The sequence below is a fragment of the Oncorhynchus kisutch genome, linkage group LG20 (genome assembly GCF_002021735.2).
Source record: "Oncorhynchus kisutch isolate 150728-3 linkage group LG20, Okis_V2, whole genome shotgun sequence".
In the NCBI taxonomy this organism is placed as follows: Eukaryota; Metazoa; Chordata; class Actinopteri; order Salmoniformes; family Salmonidae; genus Oncorhynchus; species Oncorhynchus kisutch.
Window position 1 is genome coordinate 17,296,545 of NC_034193.2, and position 26,123 is coordinate 17,322,667.

Genomic DNA, 26,123 nt, shown 5'->3' on the forward strand with positions numbered 1-26,123 from the left:
CATATTATTATTAGTATTGTATAGAAAACACTCTGAAGTTTCTAAAACTGTTTGAATTATGTCTGTAAGTATAACATAACTCATATGCCAGGCAAAAACCTGAGACAAATCCAACCAGGAAGTGGGAAATCTGAGGTTTGTAGATTTTCAAAGCTTGGCCTACCGAATACACAGTGTCTACGGAGTCAAGTTGCACTTCCTACGGCTTCCACTAGAAGTCAACCGTCTTTAGAAACTTATTTGAGGATTCTACTATAAAGGAGGGGCTCATGAGACCTGTTTGAGTCAGTGGTCTGGCAGAGTGCCTTGGTTTCATGACGCGCGGTCACGAGAGAGTTAGCTCTCGTTCCAGTGCTTTTCTTCAGACATAGGAATTCTCCAGTTGCAACCTTATTGATGATTTATGTTTCTAAAGATTGATTCCATACATCGTTTGACTTTCTATGACCTGTAACGGAACTTTCAAGTTTGTCTGGACGAAGTGCTCGCGCCTCATGAAGATGGATTACTGGGCTGAACACGCTAACAACAAGTGGCTATTTGGACATAAATGATGGACTTTATGGAACTTTATTGAACAAATCAGTCATTTATTGTCGAACTGGGATTCCTGGGAGTGCCTTCTGATGAAGATCATCAAAGGTAACTGAATATTTATAGTGTTATTATTATTATTATTGACTCCAACATGGCGGATATTTCTCTGGTTGGATTAGACTGAGCACTGTTCTCAGTTTATGCTTTTTCCGTAAAGTAAAAAAAAAAATCTGACACAGCGGTTGCATTAAGGAGAAGTCTATCGTTAAATTCTGTGAATAACACTTGTATCTTTTTCAATGTTTATTATGAGTATTTCTGCAAAATCACCGGATGTTTTGGAATCAAAACATTACTGCACGTAACGCGCCAATGAAAACTGAGACTTTTGGATATAAATATGCACATTATCAAACAAAACATACATGTATTGTGTAACATGAAGTCCTGTGAGTGTGATCTGATGAAGATCAGAGGTTAGTGATTCATTTTATCTATACTTCTGCTTTTTGTGACTCCCATCTTTAGCTGGAAAAATGGCTGTGTTTTTTTGACTTGGCAATGATCTAACATAATCATATGTTGTGCTTTCGCTGCAAAGCATTTTTTGAAAAAAGACACGATGGGTAGATTAACAAGAAGTTTATATTTAATTTGCTGTATTGAACTAGTTAATGTGTGAAACTTACATATTTAAAAAAATATATATTTGCGCGCTGCCTTTTCAGCGGAATGTTGTCGAGGGGTTCCACTAGCGGAACGCCTGCGCTAGAAGGAGTGATGTATGGCGTTGAAGCTCAATTGGAGGTTTTTTGTTAACAGTGTCCAAAGAAGTTCCAGATGTATACAGAATGGTGTCGTATGTGTAGAGGTGGATCAAAGAATCACCCGCAGCAAGAGCGACATCATTGATATATACAGAGAAAAGTGCCGGGCCGAGAATTGAACCCTGTGGCACCCCCACAGAGACTGCCGATAAGAATATGGTGATTGACAGAGTCGAAAGCCTTGGCTAGGTCGATGAAGACGGCTGCACAGTACTGTCTTTTATCGATGGTGGTTATGATATCGTTTAGGACCTTGAGCGTGGCTGTGGTGCACCCGTGACCAGCTTAGAAACCAGATTGCATAGCGGAGAAGGCACGGTGGGATTCAAAATGGTCGGTGATCTGTTTGTTCACTTGGCTTTCAAAGACTTTAGAAAGGCAGGGCAGGATGGATATTGGTCTGTAACAGTTTGGGTCTAGAGTGTCTCCCCATTTGAAGAGGGGGAAGACAGCGACCGCTTTCCAATCTTTAGGAATCTCAGACGATACGAAAGAGGTTGAACAGACTAGTAATAGGGGTTGCAACAATGGTGGCAGATAATTTTAGGAAGAGAGGGTCCAGATTGTCTAGCCCAGCTGATTTGTAGGGATCCAGATTGTGCAACTATTTCAGAACATCAGCTGTCTGGATTTGGGCGAAGGCTTGGGCCAGTTGCTGAGGTTGTGGTAGCCAGGTGGAAAGCATGGCCAGCCATAGAGAAACGCTTTTTGAAATTCTCGATTATCGTGGATTTATCAGTGGGGATAGTGTTTCCTAGCCTCAGTGCAGTGGGCAGCTGGAAGGAGGTACTCTTATTCTCCATGGACTTTACAGTGTCCAAAACATTTTGTAATTAGTGCTGCAGGATGCAAATTTCTGTTTGAAAACACTAGCCTTTGCTTTCCTAACTGACTGTGTGTATTGGTTCCTAACTTCCCTGAAAATGTGCATATCGCAGGCACTATTTGATGATAGTGCAGTACGCCACAGGGTGTTTTTTGTGCTGGTCAAGGGCAGTCAAGTCTGGAGTGAACCAAGGGTTATATCTGTTCTTAGTTATACATTTTTTGAATGTGTCATGCTTATTTAAGATGGTGAGGAAGGCACTTTTGAAGAACAACCAGGCATCCTCTACTGGCTGTTAGTCAGGCCCAGAAGCCATGATATGCATATAATTAGCATCATTGGATATAAAATACTTTGAAGTTTGTAGAAATGTTAAAATAAGGTATGAGACAATAACACAATTGATATGGTAGCCGAAAATCCAAAGACAAACCAAAACGGAAATATATTTTTCTTTTTCATGCTCTTTCAATGGAAAGCTATGGGTCCTATGTAATTTCAGCTCCCAGATTGTAATTCCTATGGCTTCCAGGACGTCAACAGTCTTTGTTCAAGGTTTCAGGCTTGTTTCTTCCAAAAAACGAGGAAGAATTTTGAGTTTTGGTACCGGGAGTCACAGTTGAATATCAGTCTGTGGGCGAGCGAGGAAGAGGACACGCACTTGCTAATTTTCCTTTTCTATTCATCATACTTCTTTCCGTAGGAAATATTATAGTTTATTTACATTTTAGGGTACCTGAGGATTAAATAGAAATGTAATTTGACTTGTTTTAACAAAGTTTAGCGGGAGCTTTTTAGATTCCTTTATCTGCATTTTGAGTGGATTACTGAAATCAACGGCACCAACTAAACAGACTTTTGGGGATATAAAGAAGGATTTTATCTAACAAAACAACCATGCATGTTGTAGCTGGGACCCTTGGTTTTGCAAACAGTGGAAGATTTTCAAAAAGTAAGTGATTATTTAAATCGTTATTTGTGATTTTATGAAGCCTGTGCTGGTTGAAAAATATGTTGTGGGGCGCCGTCCTCAAACATTTGCATGGTATGCTTTCACTGTAAAGCCTATTGTAAATCGGACAATGCAGGTAGATTACAATAATTAAAGATTTTAACCGATATAAGACACTTGTATGTTCAGAAATGTTTAATATTACAATTATTTATTTGAATTGTGCGCCCTTCAATTTCACCGGACACCTAGCCCTATGAATTAACCTCTACACCACCAGAGGAAAAGAGGAGGAGTAGGATGAGGGTACGGCTAAAGGATTTAAGAACTGGTCATCTAGTGCTTTGGGAACAGAGAATAAAAGGAGCAGATTTCTGGGCTTGGTAGGATATATTCAGGGAATAGTGTACAGACAAGGGAATGGTAGGGTGCGAGTACAGTGGGGGTAAACCTAGGCATTGGGTGACAATGAGAGAGGTTGCATCTCTGGAGGTGTTAGTTAAGCTAGGTGCAGTCTCCGCATGTGTGGGGGTGGGACAAGGGGGCTATCTGAGGCATGTTGAGCAGGACTAGGGGCTCCACAGTAAAATAAAACAATGAGAGCTGCCCTAAACAACAGTATACAAGGCATACTGACAGAGAGAGGCATAAAGCAATCACAGGTGTTGATTGGAAGAGCTAAGACCACGGGTGAGACAACAATGGGTAAACAGCTAAGACAACGACGGGTAAATGGTGATAAATGGGCAGTGAGGGTCAGTTAGCTACATACAGGGCCTGAGTTCCAGGCTGGGGCCGACAGATAAAAAATGAAGTACCGTGTTAATGAACAGTCCAGCAGGCATCAGCTGTGTAGCCGTGTGATTATAGGGTCCAATGAGCAGCAATAGATGAAACAGGGAGCCGTTCTGTAGTCAATTGCTACGCTAGGTGAGAGGGAGACAGTTTTCATTAAGCTAGCTGGCCGGCGCTAGCAGATGGATCTTCACCACATCCACGATGCTTAGGCCGGTTGAGAGCACGTCGGGCAAATTATTTCAGCAGATCAGTAATGATGGATCGGCGGGGCTCCGTATCAACAAAGGTCCAGGCCAAATTGGCAAGAGAGGCATTGTAGTTGGTGTACTTCGCTTGCTAGCCGGGAGATGGGCCTAACTCGAGGCTAACTGGTGCATGCTTCTGGACAAGGGTGTTAGCCACAATAGCCACACGGTAGCAGCTATTTAGCCGTGAAGATCCGGTGCTAATTAGCTGGCTAGCTTCTGATGGAGGTTCCAGTTATTAGGTCTAAAAAAAATATCAGATTCGTACCACATTGTGCGAGGCGGGTTGCAGGAAGGTATATTTACTTCGAAAATTGAAAAAAAGAGATTGAAATATAATGAAATGTATACCAGAAAAATGAATAAGACTGAATATTTACATGGGACAAAAACAAATATATGTCTTACTGCTGCGCCATCTTGATTGAGAGAATGCCAAGAGTGTGCAAAGCTGTCATCAAAGCAAAGGGTGACTATTTGAAGAATCGAAAATCGATTGTGATTTGTTTAAAACTTTTTTTGTTACTACATGATTCCATGTGTTATTTCATAGTTTAGATGTCTTCACTATTTTTCTACAATGTATAAAATTGTAAAAAATTAAGAAAATCTCTTGAATGAGTAGGTGTTCTCAAACTTTTGACCGGTAGTGTAAGTAATGCAGATTCTCAAAATCTCCAAACACTTATTTATTTCACCTTCATTTAACCAGGTAGGCAAGTTGAGAACAAGTTCTCATTTGCAACTGTGACCTGGCCAAGATAAAGCATAGCAGTTTGACACATACAACACAGAGTTACACCAGGAATAAACAAAACATACAGTCAATAATACAGTAGAAAAAGTCTATATACAGTGAGTGCAAATTAGGTTTTGAATTAATGAACACCTGGGTTGGGCATTGAGGCTACCATATTGAATCTGGCCTTTAACATAGTCTTGTTTATCCAGGTGAATTCCTAATTCAAGCTCTAAACCACCTGCAGCTGGTTGTAGGACATATGAATGGTAAGTAAAAATGCATACAGTGGTTCGTCCTTTGTGGCGTACCTCGGCGCAGCTTACATGGTGCCACAGAATTCTGTGCGAATTAATTACTTAAAAATCATACAAATGTGATTCTCTGGATTTTTGTTTTAGATTCCTTCTCTCACAGTTGAAGTGTACCTATGATAAAAATTACAGACCTCTACATGCTTTGTAAGTAGGAAAACCTGCAAAATCGGCAGTGTATCAAATACTTGTTCTCCCCACTGTATATATTTTTTATTGCAGAAAATTGGCTGTAAAACACAAGATGGGGGCCTGAAAAATTTTCTTCCCCGGGACCGAATTCAGCCACGCCAACGGGCTGACCATGGTCATTGCCACGACGCCGCCACGCCCACCACTTAAGCCCCTTTTTGAGCCAGGAAAAAAACCTGTGGGTGTGGATGCATGTGTGGCTGGGTTCGGAGCTAACTGCAAAAAATGTGAGTGTACACACACACACGCTCCATAGCTGTCATATCCAAAGGAACGCTAAACATCCAAGCTAATAAATTAGGCTAAATATAACTAATTATATTATAATTATTAAGAATTTAATTTTGTGATTGCATTTTTGGACTTTAAAATTAATGGTATATTAAATGGTATTGATTACTGCAGATTATAATTTCTAAATGCCTTGTGAGATCAATTGTTGTATCCCATAAAAACCCAAAATATAAGCTTGTTTACCCCATAACTATAATCTAAAATCTAAATAATAACTCAAATCTAAAGAAAACACGGTATAGTCTCAAAACATGGTTAAAACTATCATTTTGATCTCATGGATAGTCAGACAGCGGTACGAATGCAAGGACTATGAATTTGAGAGTGATTACATTTCTCCAGCCCCATCCCTCAGCTACATATCAAAACACTAGCGGGTTGGTCACAATCTTGTTGTTTGAACTGCAGATTGCCCCATTAAATTCAACAATAATTTCAACGTCCCTGGTCCAGTTGACAGTCTGAAGTAGCAACAAAGTAACCTTGGCAATAATAACATTAATAGATTGTTATGTCGGCAGCCAATGGAAAGACATGGAGTAGCTACCATCTAAGATGAAGAGTTGCCCAATGTTGCTTTATAGTGAAAATTCAGAATTGAAACTTTTCATTCAGACGAGCACAGGTGGAACCTTGAATCCCAGACTACTACACGTGAGGCTTCATGCAGAATCCCTATCATGTTTCTCTTCACTTTGTTTCACATTTTTTGCTTCCCTCTCATGATGTGCTCCCTCGCCATTATCTCCCCTCCATTTCACTTTTCCATTGAAATGAAAAGTAATCTTACTTCCTTTCTATTCCACCCTGTAAAACATATTTGTATTATTTATTTTTTACCTGCCCAAATGGTCAGTACATCTCCCTGCTAGACTTGTATTATATTGTGCTTCTCCTCTCATCCCTTCACCCCTCTTTTCTTATCCTTTGTCAGCTAGTTCTGCTAAGCTCCTTTCATTCTTGCTGACTCATGGTCTGGTTGATTGTTCTGGGCTGTGGCCATCAGGCCAACTCGGGCACTCAATAAAACACCCGAGGGGTGAAAAGGGGTCCTTCGGCCCTGCTGGCTAATGGGCTGGCACCCATTCTACATCAGTTGCATTTTCCACCTCTAGGCCTGAGAGGCTGCTTATTAAAATGGGCATAGGAGTGAGGCACCTGTAGTGTTGGTGAGTGTGAAAGGTGGATGGGAGCGAGGTTTGATTGCAGTTTTTCACAAACATTGTTTTTCCTTCAACACCGATTGATAACTCCAATGCAACCACCGCCGCCCACCAACTTACATCAAGACTCCTCATTCACCTCAGAGAATGAGTGAAAACTGTCACGTCAAAAACTCAACAAGGGTCTGTATGCTATTGTGTTAGGGAGGTGTTGAGCGCTGTGTGGGTGAAAAGGCATGCTGTACCAGAGTGTATGTTGCCATTTCAGAATCCACTGTATAAAAGAGGGTCTTTTAGGGTGATGTATTGTTTAAATATTTTGCATTACTCATCTCATATGTACAGCTGAAGTCAGAAGTTTACATACACCTTAGCCAAATACATTTAAAACTTTGTTTTCCACAATTTCTGACATGTAATCAAGGTAAACATTTCCTGTCTTAGGTCAGTTAGGATCACAACTTTACTTTAAGAATGTGAAATGTCAGAACAATAGTAGAGAGAATGATTTATTTCAGCTTTTATTTCTCTCATCACATTCCCAGTGGATCAGAAGTTTACATACACTCAATTAGTATTTGGTAGCATTGCCTTTAAATTGTTGAACTTGGGTCAAATATTTTGGGTAGCCTTCCACAAGCTTCCCACAATAAGTTGGGTACATTTTTGCCCATTCCTCCTGACAGAGCTGGTGTAACTGAGTCAGGTTAGTAGGCCTCCTTGCTCGCACATGCTTATCAGTTCTGCCAACAAATTTTCTGTGGGATTGAGGTCAGGGCTTTGTGATAGCCACTCCAATACCTTGACTGTGTTGTCCTTAAGCCATTTTGCCACAACTTCGGAAGTATGCTTGTGTTCATTGTCCATTTGGAAGACCCATTTGTGACCAAGCTTGAACTTCCTGACCTATGTCTTGAGATGTTGCTTCAATAGATCCACATAATCTTCCATCCTCATGATGCCATTTATTTTGTGAAGTGCACGAGTCCCTCCTGCAGTAAAGCACCCCCACAACATGATGCTTAACGGTTGGGATGGTGTTCTTCAGCTTGCAAGCCTCCCCCTTTTTCCTCCAAACATAACGGTGGTCATTATGGCTAAACAGTTCTATTTTTGTTTCATCAGACATGAGGACATTTCTTCAAAAAGTACGATCTTTGTCTCCATGTGCAGTTGCAAACTGTAGTCTGGCTTTCTGATGGTGGTTTTGGAGCAGTGGCTTCTTCCTTGCTGATCGGCCTTTCAGGTTATGTCGATATAGGACTAGTTTTACTGTGGATATAGATACTTTTATACCAGCTTCCTCCAGCATCTTCACAAGGTCCTTTGCTGTTGTTCTGGGATTGATTTGCACTTGTCGCACCAAAGTACATTTATCTCTAGGAGACAGAACGCATCTCCTTCCTGAGCGGTATGATGGCTGCTTGGTCCCATGGTGATTATACTTGCATACTACAGTTTGTACAAATGAACGTGGTACCTTCAGGCGTTTGGAAATTGCTCCCAAGGATGAACCAGACATGTGGAGGTCTACAATTGTTTTCTGAGGTCTTGGCTGATATACTAACTGTATATACTATATTCTATCCTACTGTGTCTTAGTCTATGCCTCTCTGACATTGCTTGTCCAAATATTTATATATTCTTAATTCCATTCCTTTAACTTTAGATTGTGTGTATTGTTAGATATTACTGCACTGTTGGAGCTAGAAACAGAAGCATTTCTCTACACCCGCAATAACATCTGCTAAACACGTGTATGCGGCCAATAACATTTTATTTGAATTTGATATCTTTCAGTGACTGTACAGGAGCCGTGTGCAGCATGTGCAGGAGCAGTTCGAGCTTCAACTTGGTGGGAGAAGCTGTGCTGTTACTGTGTGGCAGCGTTTCACAAACTCGGTCCTGCGGACCATAAGGGGTGCACGTTTTGGTTTTTGCGAAAAAAGTCTATATACAGTATGTGCAAATGAGGTAGGATAAGGGAGGTAAGGTAATAAAGAGTCCATGGTGGCGAAGTAATTACAATATAGTAATTAAACACTGGAATGGTAAAATGTGCAGAAGATGCATGTGAAAGTAGAGATACTGGGGTGCAAAGGAGCAAGATAAATAAAATACAGTATGGGGATGAGGTAGTTGGATGGGCTGTTTACAGATGGGCTATGTACAGGTGCAGTGATCTGTGAGCTGCTCTGACAGCTGGTGCTTAAAGCTAGTGAGGGAGATATGGGTCTCCAGCTTCAGTGATTTTTGCAGTTCAATCCAGTCAGTCATCGGCAGCAGAGAACTGGAAGGAGAGGGGGCCAAAGGAAGAATTGGTTTTGGGGGTGACCAGTGAGATATACCTGCTGGAGCGAGTGCTACGGGTGGGTGCTGCTATGGTGACCAGTGAGCTGAGATAAGGCGGGGATTTACCTAGCAGAGACTTGTAGATGACCTGGAGCCAGTGGGTTTGGCGATGAGTATGAAGCGAGGGCCATCCAACGAGAGCGTACGTACAGGTTGCAGTGGTGGGTAGTATATGGGGCTTTGGTGACAAAATGGATGGCACTGTGATAGACTACATCCAATTTGTTGAGTAGAGTGTTGGAGGCTATTTTGTAAATGACATCGCCAAAGTCGAGGATCGGTAGGATGGTCAGTTTTACGAGGGTGTGTTTGGCAGCATGAGTGAAGGATGCTTTGTTGCGAAATAGGAAGCCAATTCTAGATTTAATTTGGATTGGAGATGCTTAATATGAGTCTGGAAGGAGAATTTACAGTCTAACCAGACACCTAGGTATTTGTAGTTGTCCACATATTCTAAGTCAGAACTGTCCAGAGTAGTGATGCTGGACGGGCGGGCGGGCAGCGATCGGTTGAAGAGCATGCATTTAGTTTTACTTGCATTTAAGAGCAGTTGGAGGCCACGGAAGGAGAGTTGTATGGCATTGAAGCTCGTCTGGAGGTTAGTTAACACAATGCAGAATGGTGTCGTCTGCGTAGAGGTGGATCAGAGAATCACCAGCAGCGAGAGCGACATCATTGATGTATACAGAGAAGAGCATCGGCCCGAGAATTGAACCCTGTGGCACCGCCATATAGACTGCCAGAGGTCCGGACAACAGCCCCTCCGATTTGACATACTGAACTCTATCAGAGAAGTAGTTGGTGAACCAAGCGAAGCAATCATTTTGAGAAACCAAGGCTGTTGAGTCTGCCAATAAGAATGTTGTGATTGACAGAGTCGAAAGCCTATTTGATGAATACAGCTGCACAGTACTGCCTTTTATCGGTGGCGGTTATGATATCATTTAGGACCTTGAGCGTGGCTGAGGTGCACCCATGACCAGCTCTGAAACCAGATTGCATAGCGGAGTAGTTACGGTGGGATTCAAACTGGTCGGTAATCTGTTTGTTAATGTGGCTTTTGAATACCTTAGAAAGGCAGGGTAGGATAGATATAAGTCTGTAGCAGTTTGGGTCCAGAGTGTCTCCCCCTTTGAAGAAGGGGATGACCGCGGCAACTTTCCAATCTATGGTAATCTCAGACGATAAAAAAAAGAGGTTGTGAGAGAGTGTAATCAGTATTGTGTAATCTGGTTGACGTTAGCGCCACCAGCTAGCCATAGAGTCAGAGAGATAAGAAGGAAGAAGAGGGACAGGCTGACCCTGCCATTACCTCAATGTCAACATGGCTGACTGAGCCCGCTGCAGAGGAACGTAAGGGGTAGGGCGGGCACACAGTCCTGTCCAGACCTTGAGGCTGAGCTGCTACACAACTCAAATCTCATGAACCACCAACCTGCTAACTATCATTTCTCCTCTGCAATGATCAATTATGGTCACAGTGATTGCCTTGAGTGCACACACCTAGTTACTCAGGTCATTATCAAATCACTGATTAAAAAGAACGAAAACCAAGAGTAAATGGACACAGCCATTGAGGACCAGCGCTGAAATATCTCACTGAGCTCACTTCCCTTCTCTGCACAGCTAGAACACACAAACTTGTCTCAAGTCTATGGGTGCAACCCATGTCTGGGGCACAAATAAATATTGGACGCAGCTATGGTGGGACTAGCTAACTCATGTCTGACTACAACAATGTACTAACTGTGAAACACATTCGAGACCTTGTAGAGTCCATGCCTCGACGAATTGAGGTGGTTCGGGGGGCAAAAGGGGGTGCAACTCAATATTAGGAAGGTGTTCCTAAAATTTTGTGCACTCAGCAAATGATATACACTAAGGCAACAGCCAAAGGGTATTCAAACAAACCCTATACAGGTGTCAAATCCTCCATGTACCTTCACAATTTTTACAAGTGCTCAGAATATTTTGCTTTCAATTAAAGGCCAGTGGACATTTATAGGCTAAAGAAAGGTTGGGTAAGATTTTTTAGGCTAAAGAAAGGTTGGGTAAGATGTTTGTGAAAAGAAGCTCTACCCTTTCCTCTGAAATTATATAAAAAAGATCTATTGAATAGCCTCTATTGAATAGAGTTTTTATTTTCCCCTTTCCCGCAGACCCACTTGAATGCTTTTAGGTTATTCTCACAGAGAGAGAGAGAGGACACATGCTGTACCAATTCAATAGAATTCTATACTGGTCTCTCACAGTCAGAACATCTCAAGTTGGTTTATATTTCTCTACCTCTGTCTCCCTTAGTCTCTACTTATGGTGAGAGTTTTGCTGACTTTGTTTCATGTGTTAAGATTTTCTGAACAACAGATATGAATGACTGGCAAAAAAAGATCTGAGTAACCCACATAGAAAAAAAGACCTGAAGAACTGGCTGTAAACTTCAGAGACCACTCGGGCTTGGTGCTGCTAGCCCAAAACTCTCCACTCTACTATTCGAAGAATACCACTAGTTGCTACAAAACAAATGCCGACAAACTATGACCTCTTTCATGACGTTTAGTGTGCCAAGTGTTATTGTTATCAACCAGTTGACGGGGGAAATCAATATTGTTTTGGTGTTTCAATATTACATCTGAGTCTAAAAGATAAAAGCGTTATATAACCAGCTGATAATGCATGTTAAGGGCATGCATTTGCATAACCAGCCCAGATAAACGTGTCATGTTGTCCTCCTAAACCTGGGGCAGATCCTCGGTCTCTGCAAATGTGTTGAAGGCATGGCCTTAAAAACAGATGACTTCTTTCAGCATGTTATCCAATAGACAACTAACAATTTGTTCCGTTTCATTGAATTAACTTCCAACACTGATTGCTTTGATATGTAAAACTGAGGAACTGTGAAAGAAATGGGTTGGGAGAAATAGAGGGAGAAGAACAGAACAAAAAGAGGAGGGGCAGGAAAAACAGGCGAGTAACAGAGAGAAGTTGGGAGAGGCTGGTATACAGCTATGGACAGAATCAGTGTTGAAGTACTAGGGAGCGGTCTCCAGACTACATTCTTGTCTCGGTGTCGGATACCTTTGACTCGGTCAAAGGTAAAGTTGTGGCAAAATGGCTTAAGGACAACAAAGTCAAGGTATTGGCGTGGCCATCACAAAGCCCTGACCTCAATCCTATAGAACATTTGTTGGCAGAACTGAAAAAGCATGTGCGAGCAAGGAGGCCTACAAACCTGACTCAGTTACACCAGCCCTGTCAGGAGGAATGGACCCAAATTCACCCAACTTAATGTGGGATGCTTGTGGAAGGCTACCCGAAACGTTTGACCCAAGTTAAACCATTTAAAGGCAATGCTACCAAATACAAATTGAGTGTATGTACACTTCTGACCCACTTGGAACTAGATGAAAGAAATAACTCTCTCTACTATTATTCTGACATTTCACATTCTTAAAATAAAGTTGTGATCCTAACTGACCCAAGACAGGGGATTTTTTTACTAGGATTAAATGTCAGGAATTGTGAAAAACTGAGTTTAAACGAATTTGGCTAAGGTGTATGTAAACGTCCGACTTCAACTGTAATACATCTATTAAAGTGTGTATGCGACGAATAAACTTTAATTGGATTTCAATATGTACTGTTTGAGGTACTCGAGGACCGGAGTTGGGAAACACTGCTCTCTAGTTATATGATAAATAGAATTACGCCAGAACAGCCACTAAACATTTGAATGTGAAGGTCCATTCTATTAATTTTATTTCTATGCATCGGCTACTCATTACTCATCAATATTAATTTTGAATGGAAATCATGTCTATGAATTTTACATATATGCTTTGATTACTCACCACATTCCAGAAGAAAGGGTTGAAGATGATGGCGATGACAGCAACACAGAACCTGGGGTCATAGACGTCTATGTGCTTCAGAACATCCTCCATTACTGACATGTCCACCTGACAGACATAGAAACAGAGAAATATCAGAAGCACAGAAATAGAATTCTATGTCAAAGTTCAAAAGACAGTTTAACTTTGACCTTTGGAGTTTTTTTACTGATGAGTGCCTAGAGGTTTTCTTTGAGTTAATGAACAGAGTTGTAGGCCTTTTCTAGATGGGAAAATGAACTGTAGGTATTTTAATTCGGTCAGTGTTAAATAGTATTTCAGTATGACTGATGACTAATGTGATCAATTTTGGATATCATTCACGGCTTTATGCAGAATATTTATAGGGCAACAGGTAGCCTAGCGGTTAGAGCATTGGGCCAGTAGCTAAGGGTACATCTGTCAATGTGCCCTTGAGCAAGGTACTTAACCCTCATTTTCTCCAGGGGCACCGTCCTACTATGGCTGACCCTGTAAAACACATTTCACTGCACCTATCCGGTGTATGTGACAATAATATACAGTACCAGTCAAATGTTTGGACACACCTAATCATTCAAGGGTTTTTCTTTATTTTTACAATTTTCTACATTGTAGAATCATAGTGAAGACATAACTATGAAATAACACAATTGGAATCATGTAGTAACCAAAAAAGTGTTAATAAAAACACATTTTATATTTGAGATTCTTCAAAATAGCCACCCTTTGCCTTGATGACAGCATTGCACACTCTTGGCATTCTCTCAACCAGCTTCATGAGGTAGTCACCTGGAAAACATTCAATTAACAGGTGTGCCTTGTTGAAAGTTAATTTGAGGAATTTCTTTACACTTAATGCATTTGAGCCAATCATATGTGTTGTGATAAGGTATGGGTGGTATACCCAATTTGTTAAAAGGCCAAGTCCATATTATGGCAAGAACAGGCCCATTGATGTCAACTTAGCATTTTCCATGTATTCCATGTATTTGGAACCTTTAGGAACTTTTGAAAAGTTACTCAAATGCTAAAATGCACGCAATTTCCCTCTAAATGACACAAAAACGATTTTCTCTGTCAAACACTCACAACACAACTGCCTGGCTGCAAAAGTGCATTGAGAGTAACGTCAGCAGCAGGCGCTCAGCTCGTGCACAGGCAGAAGCAGGCCAGCAGCAATTTCAGCAAATTGCAAATCATTGTTGGCTGACGGCAGCAGCAAGATTGTAGGCGTTCAACGAGACAAACCCAATGAATATAAACTCAGAAGAAAAAGGAATGTCCCCTTTTCAGGACCCTGTCTCTCAATGATAATTGGTAAAAATCAAAATAACTTCACAGATCTTCATTGTAAAGGGTTTAAACGCTGCTTGTTCAATGAACCATAAACAATTAATGAACATGCACCTGTGGAACGGTCGTTAAGACACTCACAGCTTAACTGACCTTAAGGTCACAGTTAGGACACTAAACTTAGGACACTAAAAAGAGGCCTTTCTACGGAGTCTGAAAAACACCAAAAGAAAGATGGCCAGGGTCCCTGCTCATCTGTATGAACGTGCCTTAGGCATGCTGCAAGGACGCATAAGGACTGCAGATATGGCCAGGGCAATATATATTGCAATATATTGCCTAAGACAGAGCTACAGGGAGACAGGATGGACAGCTGATCGTCCTCGCAGTGGCAGACTACATGTAACGACACCTGTACAGGATCGGTACATACGAACATCACAGCTGCAGGACAGGTACAGGATGGCAACAACTGCCCGAGTTACACCAGGAACGCACAATACTTCCATCAGTCCCAGACTTTCCGCAATAGGCAGAGAGAGGCTGGACTGAGGGCGTGTAGGCCTGTTGTAAGGCAGGTCCTCACCAGACATCACCGGCAACAACGTCACCTCTGGGCACAAACCCACCATTCCTGGACCAGACAGAACTGGCAAAAAGTGCTCTTCACTGACGGGTCGCGGTTTTGTCTCACCGGGGGTGATTGTCGGATTCGCGTTTATTGTCGAAGGAACGTGCGTTAAACCGAGGCCTATACTCTGGAGCGGGATCGATTTGGAGGTGGAGGGTCAATCATGGTCTGGGGCGGTGTGTCACAGCATCATCCGACTGAGCTTGTTGTCATTGCAGGCAATCTCAATACTGCGCGTTACAGGGAAGACATCCTCCTCCCTCATGTGGTACCCTTCCTGCAGGCTCATCCTGACATTACCCTCCAGCATGACAATGCCACCAGCCATACTGCTCATTCTGTGCGTGATTTCCTGCAAGACAGGCATGTCAGTGTTCAGCGAAGAGCCCGGATCTCAATCCCATTGAGCACATCTGGGACCTGTTGTATCAGAGGGTGAGGGTTAGGGCCATTCCCCCCAGAAATGTCCGGGAATTTGCAGGTTCCTTGGTGGAAGACTGGCGTAACATCTCACAGCAATAACTGGCAAATCTGGTGCAGTAAATGAGGAGGAGATGCACTGCAGTAGTTAACTTCTCTAGGATAGGGGGCAGCATTCGGAATATTGGATTAAAGCGTGCCCAGATTAAACTGCCTGCTACTCATCCCCAGAAGATAAGATAGGCATATTATTAGATTTGGATAGAAAACACTCTGACGTTTCTAAAGTTGTTTGAATAATGTCTGTGAGTATAACCTTACTTATTTGGCAGGCGAAACCCCTAGGATTTTTTTTTTTTGAGGTCACTCTTTTCAATGGCTTTTCATTGGGAATCCAGATTTCTTGCAGTTCCTATCGCTTCCACTGGATGTCAACAGTCTTTAGAAATTGGTTGACGTTTTTTCCTTTGTGCAATGAAGAAGTGTCACTGTTCAGAATGAGGCTTGAGTGAAGAGGACTCTTTGTTAGAGGTGGGTGGCCTGAAAGCTAGCCACAGTTTGTTTTCCTACTGTATTGAACACAGATCATCCAGTCTTCAATTTATCAATTATTTACGTAAAAAAATACCTAAAGTTCTATTACAAAAGTAGTTTGAAATGTTTTGGCAAAGTTTACAGGTAACTTTTGAGATATTTGTAGTCACGTTGCGCAAGTTGGAACCAGTGTTTTTCTGGATCAAACGCGCCAAATGGACATTTTGGATATATATCGACATAATTAATCAAACAAAAGGACCATTTGTGGGACATGTTTATGGGACATATTGGAGTGCCAACAAAAGGACCATTTGTGGGACATGTTTATGGGACATATTGGAGTGCCAACAAAAGGACCATTTGTGGGACATGTTTATGGGACATATTGGAGTGCCAACAAAAGGACCATTTGTGGGACATATTGGAGTGCCAACAAAAGGACCATTTGTGGGACATGTTTATGGGACATATTGGAGTGCCAGCAAAAGGACCATTTGTGGGACATGTTTATGGGACATATTGGAGTGCCAACAAAAGGACCATTTGTGGGACATGTTTATGGGACATATTGGAGTGCCAACAAAAGGACCATTTGTGGGACATGTTGGAGTGCCAACAAAAGGACCATTTGTGGGACATATTTATGGGACATATTGGAGTGCCAACAAAAGGACCATTTGTGGGACATGTTTATGGGACATATTGGAGTGCCAACAAAAGGACCATTTGTGGGACATATTTATGGGACATATTGGAGTGCCAACAAAAGGACCATTTGTGGGACATGTTTATGGGACATATTGGAGTGCCAACAAAAGAAGCTCGTAAGGCATGGATTATATCTTTATTTCTGCCTTTTGTGTCGAGCCTGCGGGGTTGAAATATGCTTTTCTGTCTTTGTTTATTGGGGTGCTATCCTCAGATAATAGCATTGTTTGCTTTCGCCAAAAAGCCTTTTTGAAACCTGACATGTTGGCTGGAATCACAACAAGTGTAGCTAAAATTTGGTATCTTGCATGTGTGATTTCATGAAAGTTTGATTTTTATAGTAATTTATTTGAATTTGGCGCTCTTCATTTTCACTGGCTTTTGGCCAGGTGAGACTCTAGCATCCCACATATCCCAGAGAGGTTAATGCAGCTGGTGGCCACACCAGATACTGACTGTTACTTTTGATTTTGACCGCGCCCCTTTGTTCAGGGACACATTCTTCCGTTTCTGTTAGTCATATGTCTGTGGAACTTGTTCAGTTTATGTCTCAGTTGTTGAATCTTATGTTCATACATATATTTACACACGTTAAGTTTGCTGAAAATAAACAGTTGACAGTGAGTGAGATGTTTCTTTTTTTGTGTTTAGTTGGTCAAAAATGTTTGATCTTGAACAGAACTTACATCAACCAACATGTCTCAATCAAAAGTCTGTACTGTACCTGAATTTAAAGGGTGGCTGAAGCCAGTAATTGGGGATGATTGTCGGGCATACCGTGCGTACTGCAAATCAGATGTACTTGCAAAAATGTATGACATCAAAAAACATTGTGCTACAGCAAAGCATATAAAGAAATCAAAACCGTACAACCCCACAACGCAGTCTACATTACCAGTTGGTTAAGAAAGTGGATAACTGCAAAAGCACAGAAGCTACTATGGCAATGGCCATTGCGGAGCATTGTTCACTGCTAGCATGTGACCATTTAGGTATGGCTTGCAAATCTGCCTTTTCAGATTCTGTGGAAGCAACAAACTTCCAAATGCACCGCACCAAGCACACAGAAATGATTAGGGGAGTACTGGCTCTTTATTTTCTCAAAAGGGTAACATCAGATGTGGGGGATGAGAAGTTCAGTCTCCTTTTGGATGAGTCCACTGAAGTCAGTGTCTCGAAATACCTGGGTGTGGGGATTTGGTATTTCAGTGCTAAAAAAAATAACCGGTGTCCACATTTCTCAGGTTGGTTGAATTGGAGGGGGAGGGGCGGGGGGCGATGAAGATCAATAGCAAAAGCGGTAGTTGAGTTTCTTGAGAAGTGTAACCTTAAAAAAGAGGATCTTGGGGGCCTCCCGGGTGGCGCAGTGGTCTAGGGCCACCAGAGACTCTGGGTTCACGCCCAGGCTAGGCCACTCCAGGACCTTAATGTGCTTCTTCTTGAGCCACTCCTTTGTTGACTTGGCCGTGTGTTTTGGGTCATTGTCATGCTGGAATACCCATCCACAACCCATTTTCAATGCCCTGGCTGACGGAAGGAGGTTCTCACCCAAGAATTGACAGTACATGGCCCCGTCCATCGTCCCTTTGATGCGGTGAAGTTGTCCTGTCCCCTTAGCAGAAAAACACCCCCAAAGCATAATGTTTCCACCTCCATGTTTGACGGTGGGGATGGTGTTCTTGGGGTCATAGGCAGCATTCCTCCTCCTCCAAACACGGTGAGTTGAGTTGATGCCAAAGAGCTCCATTTTGGTCTCATCTGACCACAACACTTTCACCCAGTTGTCCTCTGAATCATTGTTCATTGGCAAACTTCAGACGGGCATGTATATTGGCTTTCTTGAGCACATATACGGGTACTGCATGATTTCAGTCCTTCACGGCGAAGTGTGTTACCAATTGTTTTCTTGGTGACTATGGTCCCAGCTGCCTTGAGATCATTGACAAGATCCCCCCGTGTAGATCTGGGCTGATTCGTCACCGTTCTCATGATCATTGCAACTCCACGAGGTGAGATCTTGCATGGAGCCCCAGGCCAAGGGAGATTGACAGTTCTTTTGTGTTTCTTCCATTTGCGAATAATCGCACCAACTGTTGTCACCTTCTCACTAAGCTGCTTGGCGATGGTCTTGTAGCCCATTCCATCCTTGTGTAGATCTACAATCTTGATCCTGACATCCTTGGAGAGCTCTTTGGTCTTGGCCATGGTGGAGAGTTTAGAATCTGATTGATTGCTTCTGTGGACAGGTGTCTTTTATACAGGTAACAAACTGAGATTATGAGCACTTCCTTTAAGAGTGTGCTCCTAATCTCAGCTCGTTACCTGTATAAAAGACACCTGGGAGCCAGAAATCTTTCTGATTGATAGGGCATCAAATACTTATTTCCCTCGTAAAAATGCAAATCAAATTTATAACATTTTTAAATAAACCTACCATCAAAATTATAGACTGATCATTTGTTTGTCAGTGGGCAAACGTACAGAATCAGCAGGGGATCAAATACTTTTTCCCCTCACTGTAACTCTGGGTCTCCCTTACCTGTTGCGGTCCTCATGAGAGCCAGTTTCATCATAGCGACTGCACTTGAAGACACTTTCAAAGTTCTTGAGATTTTCTGGATTGACTGACCTTCATGTATTAAAGTAATGATGGACCGTCATTTCTCTTTGCTTATGTGATCTGTTCTTGCCATAATATGGACTTGATCTTTTACAAAACAGGGCTCTCGACTATATTCCACCCCTACCTTGTCACAACTGATTGGTTCAAATGCACTAAGGAAATAAATTCCTCAAATTAACATTTAACAAGGCACACCAGTTAATATACACACTTTAAAAATAAATACAAATTTAAACATTGAATGAGTAGGTGTCCAAACTTTTGACTGGTACTGTATATATATATATTTTTTTGCAAACCCAAGACCCTTGCACGACTGAGTAGTGACACCATGTTCACCTCCAATTCAAACATACGTCGCTGCTTGTTTGGGTTTCCCCACACTGAGGCATAGTGCCTTCTTCACCTGATACTTGTTGTTTTTAGACATACCCGACTTTGAACTGGGCTTTGAATGGGGGAGGAGAGGGGCCAGGGTTCAGTCAATTTCAGAGTTCCATTACCACAAGGCAAACACTTTATTTTTCACTTTGAAAAGAGCTTTTGACGCCCACACATAGACACAATGACCTAGCTTGCAAAGGCCAGCAAACTACTTGAACTGGTCATGTCCAAGCCTACTCTGTGGTGATACAGAATTAAGTAGCCTACAGTACATCAGTTGACCATGTGTACCCACCAGCACGTGTTACTGGTTTGACTCTGTTAAACACCCGCTATAATTTGCACTAGTAAATGTAGCCTACATTTCCAGCATGTTGTAGGAAACGATGGTTTAAGCAGGTGGGCTAATACTTCAGTTCAAGGTCTGCTTATAACCAAACCATCATCAGATATTTCTTATCCACTGGTTGTTTGTAAAGCATTAGTCTAGATATCAATTGTTAGTCATTAACAAGATTCAAAACCATTGTATTATGAAGGACAGTAGGCTAATCCTTTGTTAATCATGTAAGAGGCTAGTGGTTAAATGATTAAATAGGTAGCCAGTTTATAAGTAGACATTAAACCTACCTCATCCCCATATGTGTTTATTCCAGCTCTTTCGCACACCAGTATTAATACTTGTGCAGATGAGGATGTGCATCTATCACTCCAGTGTTAATTGCTAAATTGTAATACCTTCACCACTATGGCCTATTTATTGCCTCACCTCATTTGCACACACTGTATACAGATTTTCGATTGTGTTCTTGACTGTACATTTGTTTATCCCATGTGAAACTCTGTTGTTGTTTTTGTTGCACTGCTTTGCTTTATCTTGCCCAGGTCGCAGTTGTAAATGAGAACTTGTTCTCAACTGGCCTACCTGGTTAAATAAAGGTGGAAAATAAATAAGGCTTACGTGCAGGCTGGTCTCATAGGCAAGACGTAACATTGTAAACAAAAATCCATGACCTCAAATTAGTATGACATGTTACGTTTGATATGGTTACATTAGACAGAAGGTCGGGGTGGGAGTATAATGCAAACGTCAGGAGGATGGTTGTTCGGGATGGACGGGTGAGGGTATAACGCAAACGTCTAGCAACCCAAAGGTTGGATGTTCAAATCTCATCACGGACAACTTTAGCATTTTAGTAACTACTTAATACTTTTTAGCTACTTTGCAACTACTTAGCATGTTAGTTAACCCTTCCTTAACCCAGCTAATGTTAGCCACCTAGCCACAACAAATTGGAATTTGTAACATATCATACGTATTGAAAATGTGTAACATATTGTACAAATTGTCATTTAGAAAATATCACGGTACCTTTAATACATACCTTACAAAATGTAACATTTCATTCTAATTTGAGTGTCCCTGATTTACTATGTTACGTCTAACCCCGGAGTCCAGGTTGCAAAGTGATACCCAGAGACGGTCCAGCCATGGAGGCTCGAGCAATATTCAGAAGCAGTAGGCTATAATATTATTTGTATAAGCTGTCAGACCCACAACTCTCCAGCAGCTTGACTCTACACCATGGCGACACTGTAGCCTACTACCTAAAACGTGTTAGGCACTGCGTTGTTGCTAAACCAACTCGGTCACATCTCACATACACTCACGGAATGCAACACTCTGCGCACTGTGCACTGAACATTATTATCTATGACAGAGACAATGGTCGATGTCACGTTATAGCGGTTGTGTGGCAATTCATTCGTTTCGATACATTCTTTGTCTAAAACGGGTTACTGTGTGGCGAATGACAACAAATCAACGATATTTAGTTGTTGAGTAGACCATCCCAATTTTTGCCCTCTGAATGTCATGCGCACACACGAGTACCATATGTATCACCCACTCACTCGTGTACCTTACTGTAATCCACGTTATTCAGCCCTCCGCAACAATCCAGCACGGGATTTCTCTTGTCGGCAACGCCGCTCATACACACACCACGGTAGAAAGAACGACTGACTGAGAACTTGAATGCTTTATATGTGCTGACAGCAAAGCATTTCAGAATAACTGAGCTAAATTTATAAAAACATCTTAACCAAGATTAGTAGTAGAACAGATTCAACAGCCAACTCTAACACACTGAAGCCAACAGCGCGGTGTTTTCTGGGTAACCCGGTTCAAAGGTCATCGTCATTGAGCAACGACAGACAGAACCGCGAGACACAACCAGATAGATCTATTTACCAGAATCACTGTTGCGATGACCAACATTTTAGTATGAAACGCATTGTATACCGCGTAGCCAACTGAAATGTTCTGCAGGCAGACACAGTCTAACAGGTTGCTGTATAACATGCATTGATATTACTCAAAAACATTATCTGGATCTCACTACTGCCATCTAGCCTACTGCCATGAGTGCTTGCAGGCTAAACTAACAGGCGTTTGACACTAAATGCATTTAAAGTAGAGGATGAATGAGACCACAATGGAAATTAGTCTCTTACTTTATTGTGCTATCCTGGTCACGTTTTTAAAATGTATGTACTGGATATGTACTTTTTTCACTGGCAAATGAAAAGCAATCAATGATGGATACATTAATACATTTATTTTCTGTGGATGGTTACATTAAGTAATAAACAGAGGCATGATCCCATATCTTAGCCTGACAACACTAAATTCTTCCACTGCTCACCTTTATTTAACCAGGTAGGCTAGTTGAGAACAAGTTCTCATTTGCAACTGCGACCTGGCCAAGATAAGTCTGGAAGGTGAGTTTACAGTCTAACTAGACACCTAGGTATTTGTAGTTGTCCACATATTCTAAATCAGAACCGTCCAGAGTAGTGATGCTGGACAGGCGGGCAGGTGCGAGCAGCGATCGGTTGAAGAGCATGCATTTAGTTTACTTGCATTTAAGAGCAGTTGGAGGCCACGGAAGGAGAGTTGTATGGCATTGAAGCTCACCTGGAGGGTGTCCAAAGAAGGGCCAGAGGTATACAGAATGGTGTCGTCTGCGTAGAGGTGGATCAGAGAATCACCAGCAGCGAGAGCGACATCATTGATGTATACAGAGAAGAGAGTCGGCCCGAGAATTTAACCCTGTGGCACCATCATAGAGACTGCCAGAGGTCCGGACAACAGGCCCTCAGATTTGACATACTGAACTCTATCAGCGAAGTTGTTGGTGAACCAAGCGAGGCAATCATTTGAGAAACTAAGGGTGTTGAGTCTACCAATAAGAATGTTGGGATTGACAGAGTCGAAAGCCTTAGCCAGGTCGATGAATACGGCTGTACAGTAATGTCTCTTATCAATAGCGGTTATGATATCGTTTAGGACCTTGAGCATGGCTGAGGTGCACCCATGACCAACTCTGAAACCAGATTGCATAGCGGAGAAGGTACGGTGAGATTCGAAATGGCCGGTAATCTGTTTGTTAACTTGGCTTTCAAAGACCTTAGAAAGGCAGGGTAGAATAGATATAGGTCTGTAGCAGTTTGGGTCTAGAATGTCTCCCCCTTTGAAGAGGGGGATGACCGTGGCAGCTTTCCAATCTAAGGCTATAAGAACTGGCTGTCTAGCACGTTTGGAACAGAGAGTAAAGGGAGCAGGTTTCTGGACACGATAGCATAGATTCAAGGCATAATGTACAGACAAAGGTATGGTAGGAAGAGAGTACATTGAAGGTAAACCTAGGCATTGAGTACTGATGAGAGAGATATAGTCTCTAGAGTCGATTAAACCAGGAGATGTCATCGCATATGTGGGAGGTGGAACAACATGGTTGGTTAAGGCATATTGAGCAGGGCTAGAGGCTCTACAGTGAAATAAGACAGTAATCACTAACCAGGACAGTAATGGACAAGGCATATTGATATTAGGTAGAGGCATGCGTAGCCAAGTGATTGTATGGGTCCAGTGAGTGGTTGGGCTGGCTGGGGACACAGCGATTCAGACAGTTAGCAGGCCGGGGCTTGCATAAGGGCCTTAGAGGAACGTTGCGATGGGGGAAAGTATGTTTTTGCCTCCTTGTGCAGTGATGTCGATAGACCAGTCGTGGGATTAGTAGGGTTCCAAGTACCAGAGGGGTCCAAGTCCAATTGGCAAAATGGGTAAAGTGGTCCAAGAAACTGGCCGATGGATCAGCTAACAGTCTAATATGCTCTATATAGCTAGCATGCCGCGGTTAGTAGAACGGGCCTTCAGGGGACGTCGCGCCTGAGGGGCCTGTTGGGATCCTCAGGCAGATTATGTCGGTATTCCAGTCGTGAAGGATCGGCAGGGTTCCATGCCCCGTACCGGCATTAGAAGGGGTCCGGATATTGTAGCCGAGAAGTGGGCTTTAGGAGTAGCCCAGGAGCCCTAGCCGGGAGATGGGTCTAGCATGGGCTAGCTCCAGGCTAGTTGGTGCTTGCTCCAGATTTGGTTAACGTTAGCCAGGAGTAGTCAAACCGGGTTGCGGTTAGCTAACTGCGGTGAATCAGATGAAAAGGTTCAGAGTTTGCAGTAGGAATCCGGGGATATGGAGAGAAAAATAGGTCCGGTATGCTCTGGTTTGAAACGCGATGTATGAACTGATGAGAGCTTTCGGAGCTAAAGGTTAGCTGATGACCACTAGCAGTGGTTAGCTGACTGATAGCTGGTGGCTAGCTAGCTTCAGTTGAGGTATTCCAGTTCGGAGGTAAATAGAAATACTTTAGGGAAATAAACAGATCCACACCACATAAGGTGAGGCGGGATGCAGGAGAGTATTTTGAAGTTGACGTTTAGGAAAAATATTTAAAAGAATGCAAAGAAAAATATACATGGGACGAGACAAGACAAAGACGTCTGACTGCTATGCCATCTTGGAAACCAAGTACTTTAGTCTGAGACTGCCATCAATCAAGTAGTTTGTGGTGACGCGGGGCACGAGGGGCATTGTACAAAATAAAGTAATCAGCGATAGAATCGTCTTTAACCAACCAAAGCCAATGGTGAATTTGTTTGCAAATCGTGTGAATGGTCAGGGAGGTACTCCGAAACCAGACTCATTACAAAGAAGAAACTTAACTTCCGTGTGTGTGGTGTAGCCAGGCAACATATCACTGATTGTCTCATCATCTCCCATCTGACCCCCTGATATTGAAGTCTCAGTTAACCATTCATGGTATGATCGGGACATAGAAGCACGTCATGGCATTGAGGGACTCAACATGACACAACGACATGGAGGGAATGGGATCGAAACATGTGGAGACAAGAAGTTCCAAGTTTTAATGTCACGTGCACAAGTATAGTGAAATCCCTTTATTGCAAGCTCCAAAGAATATGATATTCAGCAGCATAGCAACAGTATATTTATCACTCTGGTAAATGAATCTTTATTTTATTCATATTGGCCCAGTACAAGCAGATAAATCCATCTCTCAGAGAACAATGGGTAAACATGCTCGATGAAACCTTATCTTATACCTTTGTTTGGTTCCTGTATACTCCTCTCTCGCTGCTCATCTCCATGGTTAAGCGTGCGTAAGAGTTAAGCGTGCGTAAATGGAACGTATTTCCTTTTTTATGCTATTTTCTCTATGCGTATTCTGACCTTGAACTTGAGCATGAAAATAGCATGCTATTCACCCGCTATTCGTTTAAGATGGAGCTCGAATAAACTAATGTGTGGCGGAGGTGTGTCTAGAGATGTGCCGTATTCTGACCTTGACTTAATTCCACCACCTTTACGCGCGAGGAAATCATGAATAAAGTCGAGCGAACCTATCGGTTCCAAGTGGAAAACCATATACTTATAAATAACTGCAATCTCCATGCACTGTCATTTCTAAATTGATAAGATCTATTGATAAGAGCTAGGTAAATAAGTCATCTGATTGGAGAAGGGGATTGTAAATACACATAGCAATCGTTTTAGATTATTTTTCCTCGTGGAGATAAATATGAAACCAGCCATATGGAAGTAAACTGAAAATCATATCAACATGAAATGTATTGCAGCCCCTTTCCACAGTTAAATAAGATGTAAGTAGTTGTGCCGTTCTTCAGAATTTGAATTGTGTGCCCTCATTATTTGCGTGGGTAAAATGTGGAGACCCAGGCTATAGGCTTCTGGAGGGCTGGACCTGCTGAGTTGATGTATGCACTTGAGAATGTTTTGATTATATTCCGGGCTTTTCTATGTTTTATTTTACAATTTGTATCATGTTAAATATTAGCTATTATTGGGAGACACCGTCAGTAATGACCACATACAGTGCATTCAGAAAGTATTCAGACCCCTTCACTTTTTCCAAATGTTGTTACGTTACAGCCTTATTCTAAAATGTAGTTAAAAAGTTAAAATCATCAATCTATACTCAATATCCCATAAAGACAAAGCAAAAACAGATTTTTATAAATGTTTGCAAATCTC

The 26,123-nt window shown here is 42.1% G+C and overlaps 1 protein-coding gene across 11 annotated transcripts in view; it reads right to left on the reverse strand.

The window, feature by feature from the left end:
- Positions 1 to 22,000, reverse strand: part of pemt (phosphatidylethanolamine N-methyltransferase) — a 75,585-nt gene extending 53,585 nt beyond the window's left edge. The window contains exons 1-2 of one of the 11 annotated variants that reach the window (XM_031799376.1): positions 21,959 to 22,000; positions 13,088 to 13,195 (exon numbers count right to left, since the gene is read on the reverse strand). In XM_031799376.1, the coding sequence (XP_031655236.1) occupies positions 13,088 to 13,195; positions 21,959 to 21,985 (135 nt within the window). In that variant the 5' untranslated portion in view covers positions 21,986 to 22,000. Of the gene's footprint in view, positions 1 to 13,087; positions 13,196 to 21,089; positions 21,576 to 21,618; positions 21,898 to 21,958 lie in introns of those variants that run through there. The other 10 variants (XM_020454219.2, XM_031799377.1, XM_020454216.2 and 7 more) reach the window with 10 other exon arrangements.
- Positions 22,001 to 26,123: the final 4,123 nt, after the last annotated feature.